Source organism: Pavona decussata, unplaced genomic scaffold, assembly GCF_977016875.1.
Source record: "Pavona decussata unplaced genomic scaffold, jaPavDecu1.1 SCAFFOLD_190, whole genome shotgun sequence".
Lineage (NCBI taxonomy): Eukaryota > Metazoa > Cnidaria > Anthozoa > Scleractinia > Agariciidae > Pavona > Pavona decussata.
Window position 1 is genome coordinate 292266 of NW_028145599.1, and position 26629 is coordinate 318894.

Sequence of the window (26629 nt, forward strand, 5' to 3'; positions counted from 1 at the left end):
CTAAAAATCCCTTTTGAGACGTGTTACAGCTGTAGAGCCTTGAATGGATAACTCTTAGCCAGCTGAGAAAATTAACTCCAAACCTCACACAAGAAATCAAACATTTGTACAGTTTACTGCAACTTCAATGCTTTCAGACCCCAGCATCAGTACTCACAGCTCTAGCATGTACTTCATGTTTCATGTTACCTAAACACAATACATGAAAACCCTGCAAAGACCTGAAATATTAACTCCTGTCCTTTCACTGACTTTGATTAGTTCCTTCCTTAAATACAAATGCTATGTTTTGCTGTAAACATAGGATTATATACCTGTTATCCACATAACATTCTTCAGTCTGAGTCAATCTCAGCAGTGAAATTCTCTTCACTGAGTCCCAATGTTTTGCTTCTCATGGCTGCAGCAGCTGCAACAGAAGCAGCCACTGATAACTGAAGATTCATGACCTTTGCGGTCTGAGGTCTTGCTTCTTCATCAGGCAACTGATTGAAGATTTCAGAACACTTGAACTTTTCATTGAGTTTAGTGCCATTTGATGTTACTACTGGTGTCATTTCAGAACTGATGCTTTTATCAGTATTGTATGGGATGTGATCAGTCACATCTAAAGTATCTGCTTGGATAAGGCCGGGGGCCTTCACTGGTTGAACGTATCCAGCAGTGCTTATGAGTGGATCTTTTGTCTTAGCAAAAAGAACCGCCTTGAGCTCTTGTAAAAGTTGCTTGCTTTCTCTTACTGTGGGTTTTTCTATTTTGAGATCCTCCGCTGAAACAGATTGTTCATAAAAATCTTCATCATGTGGGTCAGAAAAGGCTTCATAAACCCTATCATCTTCTGTCTCTTCTTCATCAAAATTGACCACACATGGTTCTGTTGATTCCTCCAAATTTACAGTGTTCATAGTACTTGAAAACTTGTTTTCAGTTTGCTCAAGAGATTTTTTTCCCAACATCTTGTTAATACTTTTTTCACCTTCCCTCCAACAGTTCAGTGCTGACTCAAGGTCAATTTTTAACCACTGAAATGTTGTTTCCAGCTGACTATCCAGGCCAGTGGATTCTGCCAGGTTTAAAGCCTTTCCTTTTTTGGTTTTAGAAACTTGACTCATTATTTCCTGTAAAGACTGTACTCTTAGAATTCCTACTTGAAGGTGAAGTTGCAAACTATGAATTGCAACATCAAGAAATGTGCATTTAGTGGAATGCCTTGTAGGATATTTCACAGTCTCTTCATTTGTAAAGCAGTAGCTTTGGTGCATATGGTAGCTCCTCTTAATCGATGTCAGCGAGGTTGCTATCTCTTTGGAGGAAATCCCGAATATTTTCTTTATCTTTGTAAAAAGCTTGAGGTATAATTCATACAAGTTTCCATTATTTGCCTCTACTGACAAACAAAGTAAGAATCTACTCAGAAGCTCTGATTGCAAGCTAAAAAATAAGGAATTCAGCGTTTTTAAGCTTTGTAATGACAATCCCTCATTGCAGCTACCTGGTCTTACTCCTGCAGATCCTTTAGACAAATATGTGAACAACCCAGTAAGCTCCATGCTGAGGGGAAAACATAAGAGTAATTCCTTAGCTGTTCTCTGCAAGCCAGTTATCACATTTTCTGTATTTTCCATGATAGCTTTCCTTAGTGCTGGATAAACTGACCTTGTGTCACTGTTTTCAGAGAACACAGGAATGACTGGGCCCACCATAGTATAACCTTTCGTTAAAAGCTCCATTTCTTGAATAAGCCTGACAGATTTCCTTAACACAATAGCCAACTGCTTCATCTGCATAGTAAAAGAGGTCAATATCTCTAAATTTTTTTTGTGGTGAATGCTGAAGTAATATCGTCTCAGTGATTTAATTCCAACAAAAAACAGCACTATCAGGGCAATTGAAAGTGAAAGGAAAACAGAATCAGTAACAGCTGCCAGTAGAACGGAGGCAAGTAGCACAAAAGCGGACAGAACGTGTCCTCCACGGAACAAATTCTTTTCTTTGTCAAGTTTGTGTGATTCACTTGGCTTCGGCGGTTTCACAGGCTGGAAGAGTTCAGGATCAAAATGGGAAAGAAAACTTACATCGTCTTCGTTCAATATTTCAGAATCTGTTATCGCAGCAATATAATCTTTCCTAAAAGCTTCAAGGTCTTGGTTTGAAGGTGTTACAAGAAAGTTTGACAGACACAGCTGTGAAAGACAGTATTTCCAAGCACATGTTTTCTCGTGAAAAAGTCCTCCTATCCGGGCCCGAAGAGAGGAAATAACACTTTCCTTCCTTCTTTCTTGTTCTTCAAAAACACTGACTTTTTCAAAGTCTGTGAAACCAATTTCATTGAGATATTTCTGCAAAGGAGAATTCTCGAACAACACCTCCTCTTCCGCCATCTTTTTCATTCGTATCGTTCCAAGGTCTTCTCGGAAGCCATTGTTGGTATGGACTGGAGACCACTGTTGTGATTCGTGCTTGGTAACCGTGCTGCCTACCTTGTAATGGCGGCTGTCTATTGAAGACGGACATAAAACGTATCTCGAGATGGAAAGGAAGAGGCCACGTCAGGTTTGTATGTAAAATCTAACGATGCCATGTTTGTTCACATCCAATAGCAGATTTTGAAAGTTCTTTTACCAATGTTGAACAGTGTATCATGTAGCTATATAGTGTTGAAACCTCGAAGGTTACAGTTATGGTTTAATAAATGCAGATCTTTAAAACGGACTTGTTTTTCGATAATTCATCAAGCACTTCCAGTTTTTTTGACATCTGTGAAAATGACCCATCCTTATACGGGGGGTTCCAGTGCCTTGAGAATTCGACGAGCTTGCATCTTGTTGTCTGAACATGAAAAGTTTCGAGTCAACTAATTCAAACCCACCTGACCTGGAACTTTGAAAAGTTGCTGTAAATGACACCCAATATTTTAATTACCCAGAAAACTACATCCAAAGTTTTCAGACTCCCTACAGCTTTGTGTTGTCTTAATAAACAAATCTGTCAACGAGTTTGACACTTTGCATTAGACATTCATGGCCAGGAAGCGATGATACTTGATACCACTTTTGTTACATGGCGCATTTAAAAAGGCCATAGATATTTACGGGATGAAATTTCTTTTGGTGGTATTTGGCATTGAATAATAAGGACTAGTCCTAGAAATGTTGCAGGTCAAATTGACACTCGTGCCGATGTATTAGCGATTGCTGGAACTTAAGGCAAGGCAATACTCAGAATTCTGTGGATGTTTTCCAATGTATGTGTACCTATCTGTTGTTAGGTGTTCACAGACATTTGTGGAAAAGTGTTGGGTTGTTTCACCGATATAGCTGGCATTACATCCTGCACAAGAAAATTTTTTCAGGATGCCTGAATGAAGACCATAGGATAGGATCTTTCACTTTTAATGGGGAGACTATGTTGAATGAACAAAAGACAAATACAATGTAATTGGTCTAATGTGATATCTATGTTTTTCATTAAATATATTGTCTCAATAATCTATACCCCTTATGCATTTCTGTGTGATGCTAGAAATCCACCTATGTAAGGCAGCTTAAAGTAAAATGTTGGTGTGTAATTAACTTTGTTTGGAGAAACATCTTGACTGTGTTTTTGTAAAGTAGTTATTTATAACTATTTCAACTAAGTGGCCAGGGAAGAGGTTTATCTTCAGGATATTGCTAAGCGGCTTGATGTCTTCATTAAAGCCCTTCCAGGTGTTGTTAATTTTGTAGGTCCTATGATTTTCTTGTCATGTGTAGGCTGTAATGCCTGCTATGTCAGTGAAACAACCAGACACTTTTGTGTCTATGAACACCAAACTATGGATAGGAATTCACACATCGGGAGCAGGGATGGTGCAGTGGTGTTAGCACTTGCCTTCTGGCCACCAACATGGCCGGGTTCAATTCCCGGATTCGTTGTCATATGTGGGTTGAGTTTGTTGTTGGTTCTCGTCCTTGCTCTGTGAGGTATTTCTCAGGGTACTCTGTTATGGAGTACTCTGTTAACATAATTGGGTTACCGTCTTTTACAATTTAATCTAGTATGATTTAAAGGATTTCCATCTTTCTCTCTCCGTCTTTATGTGTTTTGCATGCAACTCCAGTCATGTAATAACATTATTTTTGTATAATAGGGATTTCATTATTCCAGAGAACTTTCATTATAGCAGGGTACTGTTCTATACTGTTCTTTACATCGGGTTCCTCTGTATTAATTGTTTATTTATTTACTATAGATACTGTACCTTATTGTTTTGTTTGAAAATCAATTCAGGAAAATTTAGCTGACTTATCAGATGATGAAGACTATGTACCTTATGTTCCACTGAAAGAAAGGAGAAGACTTGAGCTTGAGAAACGAGAAAAGTATTTGAAACGAAAAGGAGATCCACAGCCACTTGTGGAACCTGTTCAGAATAAGACACAAACTAGTTTGGAGGAGGTGAGTAATAAAGAGTAGCCGTCAGCAGAAATGAAGATGGTATAAAAATTGGTTTGGTTGTTATCTACTCCCCTGTATTACAATGTGTAGAACTTAAGGGCAAGATAATGCAACAAAATAGAGTAAAAGTGCTAATTGAGGTGTGTGGTAAAAGAAATAAGTATTGATATCTTATAAGTTAAATCTTCACAGTAGGTTTACAAAACAAATATACAATCATGTAGGCTTGCAAACTTTTATAGATTTATACTGTCTATAAGAACAGCTGACTCATTACACAGAGTTAATCCCAGTTAGAGTTGAAAAAGGTGTGAATTCATGTGTAATTCAGCTGAGATGTATGAAAATGAAAACTATTGAATCATGAAAAAGATTTACTTTTCAACATTTACACCCACTACAGATAGGCAAGGATGAAGAAAGTACCATTGGTTTGAAATCAAATGTTAGTTTGCTGGATCAACACACTGAACTAAAGAAGATAGCAGAAGGTATAAGTATGATCATGATGCTAAAATTTTACATGGTATGTGTGAGGTATAAAATGTTACGAATATTGTAAGTCAGAAATGGCTGTTTGTAGTGAAAAATGCCATTTATTTGATAACAAAAATTAATGATAAGTTGTCCTTTTGTAAACTGTGGTTTGCATGGGCCTAAAAAAGTCTTGTAAGTTGTAAGTCATCTTGGTTGGATTGATGAGGGGTTTTAGGCAAGACAATAATTATTGCAAGAGTTTGTGTTCAGATTGAAAGGAACTGACCTTGAAACTGACTTAAATATTTTGTATAACAGGGAGGTCCTGAGATGGGTTTAAAATGTATCATGATGGCAGGACAGTTTTTCCTTTCTCTTTCGTCAAGTTTTGTTTGCTTATACTTCCAAACTAATAATGTTATTGTTATTATAGTGAAAAAAAAAATTTCAATACAAAATAGGTATGACCAAGGTCAGCTAATTGCTGATTAAATCACCTGCTTTTGGAAGTCTTTTACTTTACAGTATTTCTGTCTCTGAAATGGGACTACAGTTTGTTTCGAAGGCAGATTATACATTAACATTTTTTTATTGAGAAAGTCAACGTGTCTGTTTAAGTTAATGTTCACACTTTAATGTGGCTTACACATAGCGTAATTATTTAGGAAGCAAATTGATATGAAACAAGATGCCTATACTGGCATTTTACATGTGATGCCCCTTGATTCTTATAATTGTATGCTTCGCAGATTATCCTAGCTAATGGAATATTTTGAGTCACAAAGATAGCGTTATGTTGTTTCCCTTGTGTTACGCGTCTTATCGTTATCCTGGAATTTCTATTACAATAACGTGGCCTGACTCACGTTTCTGGTTATGTAAATAAAAGTGTAAGATTACAAATTGTTTTCATTTCACCAAAAAAAAAAAAAAAAACAGAAAGAAAACAGGCAAAAAGCTTTCCTAAATGAAAACTTTTAGTACAAATGGACAATCAAGCCTTTAATCTTTTTGTAAAGTGGATTTCCAGTTGCGGTTAAGCATCAATTCGACAAAGTGATGCGATCTGCGTTTTAGCTTAATACCAATGACCTTTCCCCCGCATATTCTGGATGGTTCTACAACTGTCAATCAGAAGCATAATTCCTTCGCCTTGAACTCTCCGATTTCCACCGTTTTTACTGTCGAGTGCTTCTTAGAAGTTATTCTTTCGATTTACCGGTTCAAAAGGGTTAATTTTCTTTTTGAAAACGGCACATTGGAATCTAAAACATTAAAACAATATGGCCACGCCACTAAAGTCAAGCCTTTTCAGTTCCACCGAGAGACCACTAGGACCTGAATAATCACAATAGTAATTAACTCCCCTCCGATCCCTCCTGACCTACACTAAGATATTGCATTCTGATTGGACCGTTTTTGTTAAAGACAATAAGGACAATAGGAGACAAAAAGATCCCCTCTAAGAGAAAACTGAATTTGATACATCTAAAACGAGTTAATAATATTTGAAAGATGCGCATTTGTGGATACAAAGAAGAACAAACAGCCCACATTTTATAACGTGGGCTGCACAGGCATCCCACGTAATGAGTCAAGAGATGTGTGGCCCTATTTGGAGTGATCACTCCAAATAGGGCCACACATCTTTTGTTTGACTCATTTCACACCAAAATGCTTGCTAAATTTGGTAGGGATAAAAATAAAAACCATAGCTTAAGTACATGTAAATGCTGTTTAAGCATGTCAAAGACACTTGAAACAAAACAAAAATTGTAATCCCCAAAAGCATCTTAAAGCTGCAATAAAATCATAATTTATGGGCAAGCAAAGGCAGGCAAGGCTTCATATTGAAGCATTATTTATCATGAATTCTCCAGTTACTGGATTATCATAAATTGAGGTGTAATCAATATCAAAATGAAATACGATTCATTTTGAACCAGGTGTTTAAACATGTCAAAAAACAAAAGTCTTTGAACACTGTTTCCACTTGTTTAAAGGCCCCTGTTTAATCTCATTAAAATGCCATTTTCTTGAGTCACCTCAATCTCCCTTATTGCAAATTGCATAGGTCACATATAATTTGTGCCCAAGTGTTTTAAAATAGGTCATTTTAAAGTAATGTTGTGAACAAATTTAAATTTTACATTATGTAAATGTAAGTGTTGTAGTTTGAAATGAATTTCAGGTTAAAATGTCTTCAAGCTAGTTTGAATTTTTCTTTCTTTGTTTCCAAAATATGATAATGATTAGGAGACAAAGGAGAATAAAAATCAAACTAGGTTCAAATCATTTTAACCTTGATTCATTTTAAACTACAACATGAGCACTACATTAACATTTTGATTGTGAGTGCTCAAACTTAAAAACCTTCTTTCTCCTGCTTCTTTTGGTAAAAGTGAAGAACAGCTCACCTCCACCAACTGTCGGTCGACTGTTGGCTGACAGACTACCGACAGACTACCAACAGCTTACCAACAGCTTACCGACAGGTTACCAACAGTCGGTAACCTGAATAAAATTGACCAAAACACTAGATTACCAACAGTCGGCCTGCAGTCCGCAAAAGGTTTTTAACTTACCTTTACTCTACATACTTATTAAACCAAAACGAGAAGCGAATTTAGCACGTTCACCTAAAATTTGAGTCGCCCTATAATTCATTGCGAGCTAGCATGTTATAGTATGTCATGTATGTCGACACAATGTTGAACTTTACTAACGTTCTTTCTTTCTATTTCAGTAAGTAAGAAAAGAAAGATTCTCGTTTGATCAAGAGGCAATATTTATTTCGTGAAACAAAGGGAATAAACGTAAACATTTTTAATCAATGTATTCGTTATGTTCCTTGATGAAATTCCTTGGCAGAAATCGAAAATTCCTATACAATGATAAGGGTCGAAATTTCAAGAAGTTTTCCCTGATCTTTCCTGGTTGGTTCATCTAAAAAATGCAGACCTCATTAGGAAACATTCAGTTGCAGGAGGACTTTTCTCATTGGTGGATTTTGGTCCCTAACCCTACCTTTAACCCTAACCCTTTGTTTTAATTTGATTAGCTGAGAAAGAGACAGACTATGAAAAACAACTTAAAGAGGAGGAAAAGATCTTAGACAGCATTGCTGAGAAAAAAGGTTTGTTTTATTATCAGTGGTATGTACTTAACAAATAGATTCCATTTTGCCATGCGTCTGTACTCTGATAACCGCAGTTGACATCAAAACATGGTGAGAACAAAGAAGTATGCTATGAGCTGCAGGCGAGTAGCATGACTGATGTTCTTACCACATTTTGCATCCTCTGTGCGTTATCAGAGTACAGACCCACAGCAAAATGGAATCTATTTGTTTTATACAATAACCAGGGCATTTGAACACACTTCGTGAGCGAGCATCATCAACATTTGGACAAATACACTGTATTTCCTTCCTTTTCACATCACAACAAAGTTTTAGCTTTTTTTAAACCTTTTTGAGGTCACTTGCAACAATCTTTGTCTAATTTTTCATTGGAAATGTTTACGTTCCTGCCAAAATTTGCGTTCTTTTGTCCTCTACTCGCAAAAAAAGTTTGCAAAACTTTGTTGACCAGTCACTCTTACTGAACTCTGGACTCTGATCATGTGCGCCGGTCACACCACTTAATGACGTCATACGTACGCCTATACTCTAATCATGAACTCTGCTACACCAATCGAAACATTAGTTTTACACTGTTCATTGTAAAAATTAACATATAAACATTGTGTTTTACACTCATATGACATAATATAAAATTTTGAATTTACTGTAGTTGTATAAGTCAGAACCTTGGTATGTGTTTTGGTATACATGTTGTGGGTACTGCCATTCTGTTCTTTTTCTATCTGTTTGTGTACAAGATAGTAAATGATGTGGGTTTACCAATTTTATTTATTTGTGTCTACTGATAGTTTTGATGGCCGTTGGTGAGATTGCAAAAGGAATTGTTTACACTGATTCTATCAAGACTGGGTAAGATTATTCAGTCATTCATTTATTATTAGTTCATTTAGTCAGTCACCCATCCATCCATCCATCCATCCACCCATTTAATCATTTGTACAGTGTAAGTCACATTTCACATGTCACAAACTGTTACAGGTCCCTGTGCCACAAAATAGACAGTCTCACCTAGCACTAAATTTAATTATAACCTTAAACATCATCAATCATAATATTTAGGGCTACACTCAGGATACTATTCAGGTTGTTTATTCATCAGTAGCACAGCAATGTACTTGTGGCAGGTCTGTGAAATGTCACCTGCAGAAACAAAACCTGCTGTGTGTTTTTAATTTGCTTCTTGCCAAATGTTACCAATCATCATGATTTGGGTTTCAAAGTTCTCAAAATGTTTGTGTTGCTAATATCAACAAGCATTTAAATATATGTGTTATAGAATGCACAACAGAACTTTTCATTCCCAAGTGAAAAGCTTCAAACAACAAAAAGGCCATGTAGTACAGTCGAATGCCTATCAAACAGCCACTTATCAAGCAGCCAGTTATCAAATCAAAGTCCCGAAAATATTCTTAGACGAGTACTATAATACTGTAAATAGAACCCCTGTTAAATGGCCACCCCTGTTAAGTAGCTGTGGCCACCTTTTGGCCATCCCAACGAGGGTTCTCCTACTGTTGTTACCCCATTATTAAGTAACCACCAAGAATTTAATGCACCTAGTTTGGCCTTGTTTTGAAAAAGATGATGACAAACTAGAATCTGAAATGGAAGGTGCAACTGGTAAAAATATTCAAACATATCTCTTTTGTCGTCTTGAATTCTGTTGTCACTACGCTAAGTGATAATCTTGTGTCAGTTTTGGATTGTGGCAATATAAACACTGTAAATTGTAATCAACACATAAATACCATGCAGTGAAGAGCATGCCCCAAATGACTATTTCTAGTCCCTAGTCATTTGTAGACATATAAAGCCCTGGTCAAACGACGCATGATAGTCGATGATAGTCAAAACTATCATCAACTATCACCGACTATCATGTGCGTGGTCAAACGGGAAAAACTATCATCAACTACAGTGTATCATGAAGAATTTGAACACGCTCAAAGTGAATGATAGTTGACGATAGTCAATGATAGTGCATGATAGTTGGTGGTCAACAAGCGCGCACGCTTTAACTATCATCGACTATCATAAACTATCATCAACTATCATGCGCCGTTTGACCAGGGCTTAAGTCCACAGTCCACAGTCCATTACAAGTCCTTGCTTCAAAGGAATTGAGCAACCAGTCATAGTCTCTGAAGGAGACAGTGGAGCTAGGGTAACAGTCATGACACGTCGCATAGTTTCATTTTCCATTGGAAAATCAAGTGATTGAATCTCATTGAAGCTCCATGTTCCACAGTGACAGATGTGTTTGAGACACTATTTGAAGTAATGCTCTCTTTTGCAATATTATTATAAAATTAGTAAACGGACATTGTCGTTTTTTATGTCATTTGCCTTTTTGTCAAATCGACTTACCGGTACTTTATATGGTTCTTGCTGTAGTTGAGACTTTAGTGCATGATTGTCTTGAGAGGAAATATGCGATTTTAAAAGGTTTTGGAATTTTCATGACAATTATCATTTAAACTTTGTATTTTTAATTACAGGCTGTACTATGACTGTGCAAAACTTGTTGCAAGCTTCCAAGCGTATTTGACCCTACTATTCAAATAAATGTTTTTGTCAGGGTTTTTTGATGATTTATGATGAACTGTCAACCCCTATCAAATGGTCACTTGCCATTTCCCCAAGGGTGGCCGCTTACCGGTAATTCTCGGTTTTCACTGTCACGCCATTGAAAAAAAAAATCGAAACCATTCCATGAATGAAGTCAAGAAATTGACATGGTATAGAGGATAAATAAATAAGGCATCTGTCCAAGTGTCAGGTCTGTGCGGCATTCCGTACTCGAGTTATTTGACAAAATGTTCCACATAAATTTATAGAGCTTAGTATGGAGACGCCATGTTTGTGTCCCTCTGAGGGGCACAAACATGGCGGCCGGAAATACGAAAAAACATCTGGAGTTCACTTTTGCCAGAAAAGAGGTTTGTTTGCCCTTGTGAATTTTCGAATGTTTAGATTAATATTTCTCCTCAAACTTGAATTGTTTAGAATGCTGAAAATCACCCGAAGAGTCATTTTTAAGATACGGAAAAGCTCTGTCACGGCCATCCTCCTTACGTCACGCACGATGGAAACTCGGAAATTGAAACTGTTCTATTTTCAAAAGGAAGCGCGACATCGAGCTAAGAAATTGTGAACAGACATATTTTTAGGTAATCTTTCCTTGAATGAAGGTAAAAATTTTGTAGGTCTCCCAGTTTTGAATTCTAGAATTTGGTGACGTCACGTGAAAAACGAGAATAGGGGTTCAACTGTAATCTTGAGCTTTCCAAAGACACCAAAATGTTTACAATGCACTCAAGTAATGAATTTTCAACCTGCTTGATGTTCATGATGAACACACAGTTTGTAAAATTGCAACTGCAACAAGTGATTCACTATAAAATTCTAAGCTCTATGAACTCTGACTTTCTTTCAGTCTGCCTGTTTGAATTGGAGTAATGAATTTTCAAAGATAATCTGCTCCTGCTTTTTACATGCTTTGAATATAAAGAAAAGTAATTGGAGATCCTGCATTTGAATATGCTATAAACAAATTTGCTATTTGGTAAATGCAGAAACCAGCACATAAAGTTACATTGTAGTTACATTTGTATGCTAGGTTCATTTTTTTTCTCAACTATATTGGATGGGAAACCTTTTTGTTACATACATGTAGCTCTCCTTGCAACATATTTAGGTGTTAAAAAAAAAAAAAAAAAAAATTTAGGTGTTTCAGTGTTGAATATTAAATGGCATGTGGAAATTTTCGTGCGTTTCTCAGTGTTCAAGATTTCATTTGACTTTGTTGACACTTTATTATCAACTGTGGCTCTAAATTGCCATTTTTGGAAAACCACTGAGGAATCTGTGGTAATGCTTAATCACAGTATTGTTAGTAGCTGAATTCAACAAGCTGGTTACCGTGGTTCATAAGGGAAAGTTCTTCTGTTTATTGTGTTCTGTTGGGATACAGTATTCATTTGACTAATTGAACTCTCAAATTCTAATTTGTTTCTATTGAAGATGGCGTCCCCCACGATACTTTCAGTCTTACCCACCAGAGAAGTTTGAAAAGTTAAGGAAGAAATGGCATATCTTAGTTGAAGGAGAGGACATACCACCTCCTGTCAAGACATTTAAGGTCAGTCTACGTGGCAGTTTTTTTATGGCTTTACAAATGACCAAGACTAAAATAATAATTTTGTAATTCTTTAAAAACAATACGACTGTTTTTAATTTTCCAGGCATGTTTCAACGGTACATCCGTCATTGTCAGTGTAACAGTTAAGATAGCAAGTGTTGGTTACATACATGTACTATTACGATAACAAGTATTCATACATAATATTACAATGCATACAATTTTTAAAAGTTTAACGGTAAACTAGAGTGCGTGTGCGCCTGACGGTAAACGACCGAAGGTTGAGGTGCCTACAAGGAAAGCGTAAAATTAATCTGTTTGACCTGTTGATTCAGGTCGGGCTATTCCCATTTTATGTACATGATTCCTTAAGCTTTACTTGAAACTTAGTATTCACAGAGTCTAAAACTGTGAAACAGTCTGCTGAACAAGAGATGCAACAAGACTCTGTACTCTGTACATGTTTAAAGACGTGTGAAAATCTGTCTGACGATAAGTGCTATCAGACGCACATGGCAAAGTGACGGCTTGTTTCACCGATGTAACAAGCATTACAACTTGCACAGGAAAATTTATACACAATGCGTGTACGGAGCCTATCAGGGAGAGGATCTTTCGCATTAAACAAGTCCTTAATTTTAAAGGCAGAGAAAAGAAGTTTGATGTCAATAGATTTGCAAAATCGATTGACAAGTTTGCGCACCCTATGCTGTGCTATAAGTATATTTATTTTAAGTTTTCTTAAAATTGCTGCCTGCACACACAGGGTAGCCACCCTAATTTAGCTTTAAGCCTCAATTAAAGATACCTCTGCCTGCAAACATGAAATGTGCAAAAGCAGTGCATACTTTTTCTGAACCAAATTCAAGACATCCATCCTTGATGAATTGGTATACCAGCACCTCTTAATATTTTTTTAAGATGACATAACATCTACCCTCTGGATGCCTTGTGGTTGAAATTTGGGTTTGGTTTATACCAGTTTGATTTATATACACATATATTTTTGTTTATTCCATAAATTGTCATAGGGAATTAGAGACAAAGGCAAACAATTAAACTGCTTTGACATTATTTTCAAACCAAACACAAAGCTGAACCACAATATATACATGTACTTCAAAATGCTTGCCATCAATGTTAGGTTGGAGTTATCAGATAAAATACCAGTTAAACAATTATTATTATAATTGTATCTTTGGCATTCTAACTTCTATTTAGTAAATACATACTGTGTTATAATGTACATGTAGTATCTGATCAAAATTAATGACTTTTGTTTGTTCTGTCCAACCAAAATGGGAACTAAGTCAAACTTTTTCTTTTCAAGAAATTACTTGTATCTTGCACTTTAGTTTTGTGACCATTGCCCTTACTTTTACAGGAAATGAAGTTTCCTCGAGCTGTTATAAACACACTAAAAAATAAAGGAATAACTCACCCCACACCAATACAGGTCCAAGGAATACCAGCAGTGTAAGTTGACACACAGCTGCAAGAATGACTCAATCATCTACATGTATATACTTGCTTGATATTTCAGTCAGTTTGGGCTACAAACTCTGCATTGCTCCCACATAAACAAAAAGAAGAATGCTGCTCAAGAAGAAAGAGCAAAAGGAAGGAAGAAAGGAGAGAGGGAGGAAGGAGGAAGGAAGGAAGGAAGGAAGGAAGGAAGGAAGGAAGGAAGGAAGGAAGGAAGGAAGGAAGGAAGGAAGGAAGGAAGGAAGGAAGGAAGGAAGGAAGGAGGGAGGGAGGGTGGGAGAGAGGGAGGAAGGAAGGAGGGAGAGAGGGAGGAAAGAAGGAAGGAGGGAGAGAGGGAGGAAGGAAGGAGGGAGAGAGGGAGGAAGGAGGGAGGGAGAGAGGGAGGAAGGAGGGAGGAAGGAAGGAAGGAAGGAAGGAAGGAAGGAAGGGAGGAAGGAGAGAGGGAGAAAGAAAAGAGCAAGGAAGGGAGGAAGGGAGGGAGGGAGGGAGGGAGGCAGAAAAAAAGAAAGGAGGGAAGGAAGGGAGGGAGGAAGAAAGGAAGAAAGAAGAAAGAAAGGAGGAAGGAAAGATGCCAAATTGGAATTATTGGATTATGACAGTTGAGATACTAAGCCAGTTTACAGGTAGGAGCGAGAGGAAGGAAGGGAGGGAGGGAGGAAATGACAAGAAAAGTAAAAAAAAAGTATACTAAAGGTTGTTGGTTTCTTTCTTTTTTTGTCAGTCTGAGTGGAAGAGACATGATTGGCATTGCATTCACAGGTTCAGGAAAAACCCTGGTGTTCACACTGCCTATCATAATGTTTAGTTTGGAACAGGTAATTATCACAGTTTTATATGTCTCGTCATTCAAGAACAAAAACTGAAGACAGACTGTAGGCCAGCAATGGGCCAATAATTTTATTGGTAGTTAACAAATGGCACATGAACAGCCAACTGTTGTCCTTTTCTGGCACATTGATATCAATAGATAACATCACTACACGTCTGTAAGCCTGTTTTGAAGTACAGTTTAAAAGTCATAAACCCTTTTTAATGCCCAAAGGAAATAACACATTTTTCTAAATAATTATTGGCACACGTAACTACATGTTTGTACCAGGAGACCACGTGTGATATACCATTTAAAAGGTATTTTCTGGGGTAACCAAGATGGAGTTGATCACAGATTTGATTGAGAAGTGTCCACAAGGAAAACATTAAGAAAAAAGTTTCAAACGTTAGAGGGGCGGTAAATCAAGTCTCATATAGCAGGGGGCATGATTTTTATGCATTTAATGCGCAGATCTTTCCAAGATGTTTTGGTGGTGCAGATTTCACACAAATTGGTCAAACATTGAGCTCTTGATGGTTGTTGTCAACAGGAAAAGGCTCTGCCATTTCAGAAACAAGAAGGGCCGTATGGACTTATTGTTGTTCCATCTGTGAGTATATTTTGCTGTAAACAGTACTTTTTACACTTGGCAGAACATATTGACCATTAAGGCACATTACACTGTATATGAAAGTCACAAGATTTGATTTTCAGACAGCCAATATATGTTTTCAAAAATAGTTACATGGCTAGTGTACATGTACTTGTGCTGTAGGGTCTGTCTTTATGGAGACTAGCCCACCTGTCCAAGATCTTGGGTCATGCCTATTCTTGTTAAAATCCCTTTATTTGTAATTATATTGAAGTAGGATATTGACAAGCTGGGCTGAAAAATTTCACATAACAAACCAACCCTCCTTACCAGGCTGAAAATTTACCCTGTGTACAGGTCCTGACTTGCTTGACGTGTCTTTTGACTTGTTGTACAATAAAAGGTTTGGACTGGGGATATGGTTTATTTGTCATAACAGAATTGGTTGGAAGAGCAGGGAGCTAACAATGTGGGGTTATTAATCTGGATTGTGGATATGGTTTGTAGTATGATTTCTAGTGAATTGTCAAGTGCTTTTATTTTGCCTGTTGAGGCAGATCATTCACAGCATTCCTCGCCCGCTGAGGCAATAAATTTGATGGTTGAGGTACTGAAAAAATTTGCCCTTGAGTCATATTGTTCTTTGTCGTCGAGGTGTAAGAAAAGCTTGCAACCATAGAAAACTGATTCAAAATGTAGATTGCTCGCTGAAGCTAACCATTCAACTGTTTAGTCATTACAAATAGCTGTCTGCACTTTGAGGCGAAATCTGAGTCGTTCTCACCCGTTCAGATCACTCATTCAACCGTCTAGTCAAACTGTTTTTCAACCGTGAGAAAAAGAAAACTTCTCGATTTAAGTATTAAATTGTCATTCGCTCGTTGACGCTGTCGGCTAAACATTCTTCAAAATGCGCTTGTATTGCTGAAAGGCTGCTAGTGATTTTTGAAGAACATATGGTTGATTGTTGTGACATTTAATTTGGAAAACGCCGACAGCCGTGGTTTCACGAATGTGGATGCCACCCGTTATCTTTCATCTTTTATGGCCTTTTACTCTACTTTATCTCTTTTCATATTGTATTGCTAGTATTTTCTTCCAGCTCTAATGCCAGCACTTACTTTCACGTTGAAACTCCTAGAGTTTATTTGGCTTGAACGAGAGAAGAAAAGAAATCATTCATGCTTTGCTTGAGTTAGGCAAAAGTCAAAGGCTATTTAATTGAATTGAAGCCTTTAGCAACATCGCTATATTCTTAATGTGATAAAGGGTCTTTACACCAAATAAGAACATATTTGGGGAAGTTTATGTTCTAAGGCTAAATCACTCCATTTTTCCAGTGAGTGTCTGGTATTCTGCCATTGATCTAAATATGTAAGTTATGATAATTCGGGTGAGTGTCAGAGTGTAGTCCTGAGAAAATGACTTCTGCCTGGGTTGTTGAAATGTCAGTCAATGTCACCTTGAACAGTCCTTCTCAGGACTACACTCACCCGGTCAAAATAACGTACTTACATGACATGACTCCTGGGTTCAAATCATTTACAGTGGATTATGCTTTTGTTACAGCAATACCCTCACACTCTCTGCCATGTTAATGTTTTCCTTCTTGGCCTCCCCTCCCCCTTCCCCCCCCCCCCCCCACAGTTTTAATGCGTGGAACATGTGACATGTGATCTTTACAAACCAGTTGTTCATTGGCCTCCTGTTTATGGACCTGAAAGAGAAAAGTGCATTAAATGTTTGTCATTGAGATTCATCACATAATTTTTTGTAGAGAGAACTGGCACGGCAGACGTTTGAAGTCATTTCAGAATTTACAAGGTCCCTCCAACTGGATGGTTAGTGTTTTAAAAGTTCTATATACCATAAGCTGAGATTATTTTTTAAATGCATAAGGCCATCGGCAAGACTCATGTTTCATTTCTCATTACCCTGTTGTTCATGAAAATAGGACATTGTGATGGTTAAAATAAAAATGAACAAAAGGAAAGTTCTCTGTGATGACTGCTGTTTTGCAATGAACTGCAACCATCATTCTGAAATGCATTAAAAGGCATTGTTGTAATGGCTGATTTACATGTAGATGCCAGAACCAGTTTCAAAACATACTAAGACCTAAAACCATCTGTAAAAGGATAAATCAGAAACTTTTTTTCCAGCATTTGCATTGGGAAATGAAATGTTCAGCCATTCTATTGGGATATGACCAGTGATATTTTTTTCTGACGAGGAAAAATTGTTTCTATGCGTAGAATTATGATTACTGTGGATAAACGTTTTAGAATTTACTGTTTCCATTGAAAAGAGGGGAACTGAGTTTGTTTGAACATTATTTTACTTTTTTTCAACTTTTTATACTGGATTTTTATGGCCATTTAACTGGTAATTTTCCGTAAAATTTGTTTAAATTGGATAGACTTTATGAGATATCAGAGAGACAAAGACAAAGATGGTTAATTTATATGGTTATAAGATAAATGTTCCTCAATTGCCCAACAGAAGTAACAGGTTGTTTGTATGCATAATTATGTTCAGAAAACTTTCCACACTTAGCCATTTCTCCAGGGTATGCAGTGAAGCTTAGTGTGCAACTAATGTGCAGATGTTTGCAGTGCGGTCTGATTTCTATCTCACAATTGCATGGCATTGTATTTTGTCACTTGATGGCTTGTGTGATGGTTAATGTTCATTTGACAGGTTTTCCTACTCTGCGGTCAGCTCTCTGTATTGGTGGAACTTCAGTCAAAGATCAAATGGAAACAATCAAAAGGTTCATTCAGTTATTTTTCAGTAAACAATCAAAACTTGCTGTTTTAGCAAGCAACTGTGTGTCTATAAAATGTTGGGTATTGTACCCATCACAATGAAAGATTCTAACTTGTTTAAGTGTGTGGCATTGACTGGTTATCAATTATCTCTAATGTTCTGCACAACAGAATGATAGACCTCTAAACGATTGCCAACCATTAATAAACTACTTTCCAACAACAAGAGTAGCAGTCTGCGATGTTTGAAGATGCACTGAAGCCTGGTGCTATTATAATGAGCAACAACAACTTCAATTCCAGCCCTGCACTGTTCAGTCCCTTTTGTTGACACGAGTCGGTGAATTGTTTACATCTCAATATTATTAGCACTATTGAAAGTTCCATTTCTGGATTTGGTTTGTATGTTTGTACAGGTATTGTTGAGTTGTGGGAGAACTGACTTGTAAAAATCATGAAAAACAGCATTTATCTGGACATGTATTTTTTCTTTATACACTTTGTTTATGGTAGATAAATTTTTGTCAGCATGGTCTATTGTTAATTTAGGGGTGTTCACATGATGGTGGCTACACCAGGGCGTTTGATGGACTTACTGGACAAAAAAATGGTCAATCTAGACATTTGCAGGTAAGATTCTCTTGTGAATATACTGTAAATTATGATAATTTCTGTGATAGTGCCCATGGTAGCTGCCTTTGTCATCACCATCATTAATTTTATCATATCACTTTTTTTACTAAGGTATTTGGTCCTTGATGAAGCTGATCGCATGATTGATATGGGATTCGAAGAAGATGTTAGGACAATTTTTTCCTACTTCAAGGTAACGACAGATAAATTATCCGTCCTGCTCTCTTTAGGTTAGTTGGTGAAGAAGGTACACATGTACTTCATCGATTTTCCCATAACAATTTAAAAACTCAGTTGGTTTTGTTTATTATGCAGTCCCAGCGTCAGACGCTCTTGTTTAGTGCTACAATGCCAAAGAAGATACAGAACTTTGCTAAAAGTGCTCTAGTCAAGCCAGGTGAGCATGTTTGTGTAGCAACTTAGAGTTTTAAAGGAGTTTCTGGTTTTTTGTATTTAATTTCGTATGAATTTTGTTTGTTTTAGTAACTGTTAATGTGGGGCGAGCAGGAGCAGCAAGTCTTGATGTTATTCAGGTATGACGTATCTTTTTAGCTAAACAATTATATGTATGTATAGTCTGCCCCAGTGCCAAGTAAACAATTAGATTTAACCCTGGCTTGGGGCTCATGTTTAACTCACAGGATCAGGAAAAGACCGAGAACGTGTGAGCATGCGAAAAATACCAGTGAGACAATTTCATTGTTCGAGCAATCAACGGCTACTTTTGCATGTTGACGTAATATTAACGTAAATCATATTAAACTTTTGCAACATAACCTCTCTCCTCCGCAGAGGCTCCGCTGAGAAAAGGGAGTGCAGGCGTAAAATTCCGTGGAAGGCGACGGCGGGAGCCTCTGCCAGAAACCACGCCCAATATGGCTGCGATCCGGGGGAGTCATTTTGTAACTAGGGTGGTGTGCGTACTTATGTCATGAAAATGGCGGGTGTTTGTGAAATTGTCATGTTGCGCGATGTGGGAGATTTACTCACGAAAACTTACCTACATGCTTAGAAATCGGGGAAAGTTTGTTTATCTCATGATGACTGTTTAGAAAACGCTTTTATTTTGCTGTGATGCCTTGAATCATCACTACAAGAATGAAATTCAAGTTACACGAGCGGCGATCGTGTGGAGATAAAAGAGTGCATGCAAAGAAATGATTTATTGAGGAAACGTCTGCCAGCTGAGACCAAACAAAAACTGTCGATTCGGTCTTAAAAGAGACTAGAGCAAGTAAGCTTAATGTTTTAATTAAAGCGTATTTTTTTCTATACTCCGAAACGACCAAACTTGATATTTTTATCTTGTAAATAAGTTTAATCAGAAGAAGTTATAAAAATCTTTTGGTGATTTAATTAGCATTTAGTTCTCACGGGAAGCTTGTTATGTACCGTGATGAAACAACTGTCTTTAAAATAAGGTTATAAAAGGCCAAAAGGCCTTTCGAGCCCAGAAAAAGCAATTATTTCTTCGTGACTATTGTTGACTTTCACGAAGCGAAATGTACTAAGTCCACTCTCCACGGGTTTCAAGGGGGGCTTCGAATACAAACGATTTTGCTTTTTTCTAGAAATTGTGAAATCTCACCTTAAAATTAACGACCGCAAACTGTAGAGACAAAGTAAATGTTGACTTCCGCCAAGAATGAAACTGTCAAATTTAGAGATGACCGAGAAATCTATCAATGTACAAGAAAGCGACAAGGATGTACAAGAAAACGACATGCTTCTGGCAGAGGTTCGCCGCCAAGTCAACCCTCTCAGCTTTTGCGCCTGCACTCACTTCGTTCAGCGGATACAAATAACGCCCCATCGAACCTCTGCGGAGGAGAGAGCAACATAACTATGTTTTTTTTTCACGTCAAGGTATTTCGTAACGTTTGAAAAGAATAGCAAAACGTCTAGCAAATTTAATTTGTTACGCGATGCCAGAGAATGGAAGAGTGGAGTGTTAGTCTTGTACGAATACACGAATAGTGTGGTTTTAAATTCGTATCAATTGAATGCCAAAAATGATTTCGCGTTTGCTATACCAAGCTCTATGATTGGCTTAAAAAGCTCGCGCCGCTTTATAGTGACTTGCTCTCACACGTTTTCCCGCGCGATTCCAGTTAGTTGTACTCGAATCTCTTTACGGTGGCCAAATTACCTTAAGAGTTGATAAGGCCAAACATTCGTTTGTATTTGAATTCTGATTGGTTCATTGTGTTATTTATTGAAATGGATTAGAGTAATTACTTTGGTGTTTGCCTTCCGATACCCATTTCAAAATGTGAGACGCATAAAACAGATGAACCGTTTTGTCTTGCAACAAAACTTCCATTTTAGTTTATAATGTTCATTAAATCTTGTTCACTTTAGCAATTCGAAAAACACCTGTCCCTGTTTGTTCTCGAGCTGGTCATTTTGTTAAGTTGAAACTCTATTACTGAGTATAAAGTTGCACTCGAGCCCAAGTGGCCCACATGGCAGGCCGGGGTGGATTCTGCAGCATGAATTGTAATGCGCATTTGATCATCTTGTCATGGAAAATGCGCAATATAAGTGAATAAATTATTATTAATTATTATGAAGCAAACAGGAGAATTGCTACTCCCTCCTGAATGGGATGCTAATATGGAAGATTCCAAGCTCGGTCATGATATAGGAAGGAAGAAGTATTCAGCATGTTTCACAAGGATGGGGCAAAGAAAAGAGGTCCATGAGTGTACCTCAAGTCTTCCAGCTGTAGCTCAGTGGTTAGAACATTTGTTTCTTTGTCCCATGTTCCTGATATGTTGAACACCACACCTTTCTTCTTCCAAATATTATAGCATCAGTTCGATCCGTGTTGCTTTGGCCACGTGATACTTCTGTGCCAGTTTTATGTAGCCCCGTGTTGTCTTCAGCAGACGCATGGGTCTAAATAGAATATCTATTGCAAGGTAAACATAGCTAAAATTGTCAATTTTCTGGTTCCTCTTGTTCTTCAGGAGGTTGAATATGTAAAGCAAGAAGCCAAAGTTGTGTATCTACTGGAGTGTTTACAGAAGACATCTCCCCCGGTAGGTATTACTATTAGTTTGTTTAATTGATCAATTGATTTCAAGGCTGGTTGATTTGGTTTGAGATGACACATGGTCGCAAACGGTTACAACACAACTAGAAGAATCTAAAAAGACAATTACTAAAGTAAGATATAATTACAACTTGTTTATTTCCTTCCAACTTTATTGTATGCTCCCTGCGATTACACAATAAATTAATCAACAGTACCAAATAAGCTTATGTAACAGTCATTCTGACAACCATCACATTGAATTGTCCCGTTATGAAAATAAATCATCTTGTTATATACCCAGACTTTCACTCAACAAAAACAAAGCGAGCAATGTGATTGGTTGATTCTTGGTCACGTGCCCCTGATCAAATACAAATGTATCCCGACTGGGATACAATTTTGCAGTTGTTGCCCTCTCAGTTGTTTGTTTGTTTGTTTGTTTTGCTGTGATTGTTGAAGGGAAAGTCTAAATATATAACAAAGCACTTAATGTATGGTCCCTCGGGAAACTAGTTAGTTTTGTTTTCCCTCGAGTCCTGATGTTTTCCTCGACCAACATCAGGACTCTCGGGAAAACAAAACTAACTGTTTCCCTCGGGACCATACATTTAGTGTATAAGTATATTACTTTAGTCGCTTCTACTTGTAATATATGTTATTTCGTTATTCAGTGTAATCCTACATCGATAACAATAATAATTTAACAGGCTGAAAAGTTACAGGATAAAAAAAATGTACGAGTTAAAAATAATAGAAAAACAGTAAAATTTAGGTAAGAATTACATTCTGGAGAGCTTGCTGGAATAAAATACTTAAAACAAGCGAGTTAAGGAATTATGTAAAACCTATTACTACGAGAATCTTATTGAGGACAACAGCGGGAATTCAGGTGAATTGTTGAGAACAATGAATGAAATAGGTAGTTCTTCCGAGTATCACACTGTGAATTCTCTGCTATGTTCTACCACTAAAATGCACAAAAATACTTTTCTTCACTAAGTCGAAAAAGATACAGCCAGTATTACTTTCTGTAGCTTTCAGCCTTCAGATATAATTTGCCATACAAATGTAGTGGTAACCGTTGGGCTCCTTCTTTTGTGTTGGATTAGTCCTGAAAATCTAGTATAGTACTTAGTAGTCTACGTCTTATATGAAAATTGTGCAGTAATTTATATCCCGGAGAGTGTTTTGTAGAATAAATCTGTTTGCTCAAAAGCTGATAGTATCTTTACAAACGCGCCAATGTGTTACATAAAATCATAAGGACTTTAGCATTTACTTTTCAAAATTAATAGAGTTTGAATCTCTATTTAGGAACATAAAATAGTTTTCGGACCTGAAAAGGCGTCTGCTCTCGAAAGCTACTTCAGCGCGAACGAGATTGTAGAATTTAAACCAATGCTGTAGCAAAGCGTGGCGTTTTCAGCCCAAATTTGGATGATTCTACTGATAGCTTTATTGTCGAAATCGTGTTGATACGCTCGTTTATTCTTGTCCCAGAAACTGTTTGTTGTTTTCTTTTTTCATTTTTTCATATTCGTGAGCGCGTCACATGTTAAATTGATTATCTGTTTGTTCTTTTCTCTATAATCATGGAAACGTGGTGTTTTTTTATTTAGGTACTCATTTTTGCAGAGAAGAAAGCAGATGTAGATGATATTCATGAATACTTGCTACTGAAAGGAGTTGAAGCTGTTGCTATACATGGTGACAAAGGTATTCTCTGTTTTACACTATAACACATGTATAGTACTCCCACTGATGCACACGTCATTTAGTGCAAAAGATAATAAGTTACTTATTGGTTGAGTTGGGTCAGGCTTGATAGTGGTGTCCGTTTGTCTGTAGCCTGTTCAGTCAATCAGCACATACACTTTCATGCCTTATCACTAAATGATAACCATAAACTACGAAACTCAGCGTTCTCAGTAATTATATACCATTTGCCGGCTTTGTTTACCTAGCCCAGCACAGACAATAAACACAGAATGTTATTGCAGTCATGCGTTTTGTGGTTGTGTTTTACAGATCAGGAAGAAAGGGAGTATTCCATGAGATGCTTTAGAGAGGGAAAGAAAGATGTAATGGTGGCAACTGATGTGGCATCCAAAGGCCTTGATTTTCCCGATATTCAACATGTTATTAATTTTGACATGCCTGAAGACATTGAGAACTATGGTAAGAAACATCATGATCATTCTGGGTTTGTTGTGCGTCACAGACATGTGTGAAGTCATATAGTAACTGCTACCTGCGCTAGGTGTGCCGGCATTGATGTAAATACACTATAGACGCAAGTTAGTGCCATTTACAAAATTTTTTACCATGAAACGAGTTGCAAAACATGAAACAAAAGTATTTCTTGAAGACGCTCCCTTAAGTCCCCTTCAAACCGACGGAAACATTTCATGCAACAGTGTTCAGTGTTGCGCGCAACATGTTCTGTTCGTCAATCTTTTCACACAACAGCCGCAAAATTTCTATTTTTTCTTGAATGTTGCGTCATTTTGCGCTGGTTTGGCCACAACTTGCAACATTGTTGCATTCCTCGTTCTGTGTATTTGAATGTTGTAATTTCGCGCGGTTATTTTCCAAAGAACGGCAGGGAAATAAAGCAAAACTTTTCATTAAGCGTTTGTTTTGCGACCTCCTTGATGCTGTTTGAAAGATGCGGAAAGCGTTGACCTTAGTGAGATAATTGAAATTTCTCAACGTCAGGGCGGTTTCAATTGTTGCTGTTACCATCTGACCCTTCTGGTGCACCCGGTGTAGGGGGGCGGGGCAGGTTGAAATTACTACTCGCGCCAAAACTTATGTGCTAATAGAATAACGTCGAACCACGTGGACAAGTCCAGCTACTTTACCGGAAAATCTGTTGAGTTTGGAAAGAAATAGTTTTGTTTTAAAATATAAACGAGGAAAAGGAATGGCACTTTTCGCGGGATCGTGTTTGGGCTTTGTTTTGATGAAGTCGCTTTAAATATTTGTATTTGCTGAGTGGAAGATATCTAGAGGATTGTCTTGATGGCAGATGTCTGTTGTTTTGTTCAACTTCTCTATTAACTGGACTTTGCATTTATCCTCTCATCAGTCAATCAAACCAAATGAACCGGCATTAATTCACTCGTTGATGTGATTAGTTCATAGGATTGGTCGTACTGGTCGTTGTGGGAAGACGGGAGTAGCTACGACATTCATCAACAAATCTTGCGGTGTGTATTTTAGTGTCTACAGTTTTTTTTTGGTTATTTCTCTGTAGCCTTGAAATCAACTTAACAATACCGATATTTTAGTTGGCAATAGGAAACTTACCGAGGAATGGGCAAAGGCAAACATAAGACAATGAAACAAAAACAAAAAAACTGCATCTGTGGATGATATCGTGAAAACGTGTCAACAGCAGAATACAAGAGTTGTGCTAGCAGCCGTCCGGGGGTCATGGTTTAGTGTAGTCAAAGTTGAAGACACATACCTCTTACTAACCTCGTTTTCTCGGTCCGTACTGTATGGCCCAAACGCGAAGCTTGCGGGCCACAGAACAACGGGAAAAAACGCCGATATTTATTATATCTCTGAGGTTAATCAGGCGTGCGGGAAAGGAAACTAGCGGGCCGTACAGTGAAATACGGCCCACAAAACGGACCAATCACACCGCGCGCACTAACTGAGAGATGTACAGTAATACTGAATAAGCTAAAAGTTAACATACATGTATTACGGAACATTGATACAACTTATTATGTACATTGTTACAACTAATTAAAAGCAGACTTTTACGACATTTTGGGGAAAGTTGTGCAAAATGTTGATGTCTTTCTTGAATTATTGTGAAAATTCCCTGTAGTAAGGTAGCTTTTTTAGTTCCAAGTGGTCAAAACTCTGATCTAGCGTTCTGACGTTTACTCTAACTGAGTTTGTTGTTTTTCCAGATGAATCGGTGTTGTTGGATCTGAAGCACTTGTTGTTAGAAGCTAAGCAGAAAATCCCTCCAGTCCTTGCTGTACTGCAGGCAGAAAATGAAGGGTACCTTGACCTTGGAGGTATGACATCACGATATTGTGTTCAATTCCACTTTCTTTTTGCTAAAGATGACTTGATATTAAATATGTTTTCCTACAGAGGAACGTGGCTGTGCTTACTGCGGTGGCCTTGGCCATAGGATCACTGAGTGTCCCAAACTAGAAGCAATGCAAACCAAACAAGCTGGCAACATTGGGCGAAGAGATTACCTTGCACCAGGCGCAGCAGACTGGTAAACTGAAGCTACTACACCAAGACAATCCTGGCTCTGCTCCTTAGAATGCCAAAGCTTCCCCGCACAGACTCAAAAGTTTTGTCCAAACTCTGAAAATCGAACAGAATGGTTTGGACAACAAACATGATGGATTGAAAGACAAACCGGAGTCGCTTGAAAACAACAGGGACAGTTTGGGAAACGAACTGAATGGTTTGAATAACAACAAAGACAAAGTTAACCCAGGCACTGAAGAGATCCTATTTGTCACAGAAACAGAAAACTGAAAAGTCAGGCGTAACTGATTTAGCTGTTACGCCCAGTTTAATGCAACGCATCCCTTTGCTCCACCCGGAGTTCATATAAATCGAAATCAAATTGCATTGAAAAACTCGTTTCAGTCACAAAATACAACATGATGGGCCTCCTGCTGTTCATATTCCTCTGTTGAATCACCTGTAACTTGCCGCGTAACAACTTCTAAAGTAACGTAACTGTTGTTACTGTGGCAAGCGTGTGTATCATACTTTACTCATTTCTTTAAATTTAGCTGTACGTGTATTACATGTATTGGAAAAGTATTTGTAAGAAATAAATATAAAGAATGATTTGAAAAACAAATTCGCTGTTGTCTCGGTTTTTGGAATTTTGAACGGTTGCTGACAGCTTTTGCTTGATTAGCATCCACCTGTGGATGTGTGTACCTCAACACGAGTAGTGTAAAACACCTGGGGGGGGAGGGGAGTACTCCTCGGAATTTCGGTAGGGGTGTGCCGCCCAGTTCTCCAAATCCTGACCCTATTTCAGACCAAAACACGCCATAGTCTGAAATGTCAGTCGTCTCCTCCCCCCCCCCCCCCCCCCGG

General features: G+C 37.7%; 2 protein-coding genes across 3 annotated transcripts; one reads left to right on the top strand and one right to left on the bottom strand.

The window, feature by feature from the left end:
* Window positions 1–204: 204 nt before the first annotated feature.
* On the bottom strand, window positions 205–2507 carry LOC146462185 (vezatin-like). The gene has a single exon (XM_085085714.1). It carries the CDS (start codon window positions 2388–2390, stop codon window positions 336–338), a length of 2055 nt encoding a protein of 684 aa, XP_084941840.1. The 5' UTR covers window positions 2391–2507; the 3' UTR covers window positions 205–335.
* LOC146462186 (putative ATP-dependent RNA helicase DDX41) lies at window positions 2443–26384 on the top strand. Of its 2 annotated transcripts, XM_085085715.1 has the most exons (21): window positions 2443–2553; window positions 4270–4437; window positions 4841–4928; window positions 7976–8050; window positions 8848–8908; window positions 12083–12200; window positions 13585–13676; window positions 14407–14500; window positions 15047–15106; window positions 16866–16929; window positions 17789–17861; window positions 18406–18486; window positions 18601–18682; window positions 18805–18886; window positions 18973–19022; window positions 21462–21533; window positions 23149–23245; window positions 23558–23707; window positions 24670–24741; window positions 25459–25569; window positions 25649–26384. In XM_085085715.1, the coding sequence occupies exons 1-21, from the start codon at window positions 2530–2532 to the stop codon at window positions 25783–25785; spliced, it is 1851 nt and encodes a 616-aa protein (XP_084941841.1). In that variant the 5' UTR covers window positions 2443–2529; the 3' UTR covers window positions 25786–26384. The 2 variants fall into 2 exon arrangements, with proteins under 2 accessions (XP_084941841.1, XP_084941842.1); XM_085085716.1 differs by lacking the exons at window positions 2443–2553; window positions 4270–4437; window positions 4841–4928 and having other exon boundaries at window positions 7976–8049; window positions 8846–8908.
* The last annotated feature ends 245 nt before the right edge of the window (window positions 26385–26629 follow it).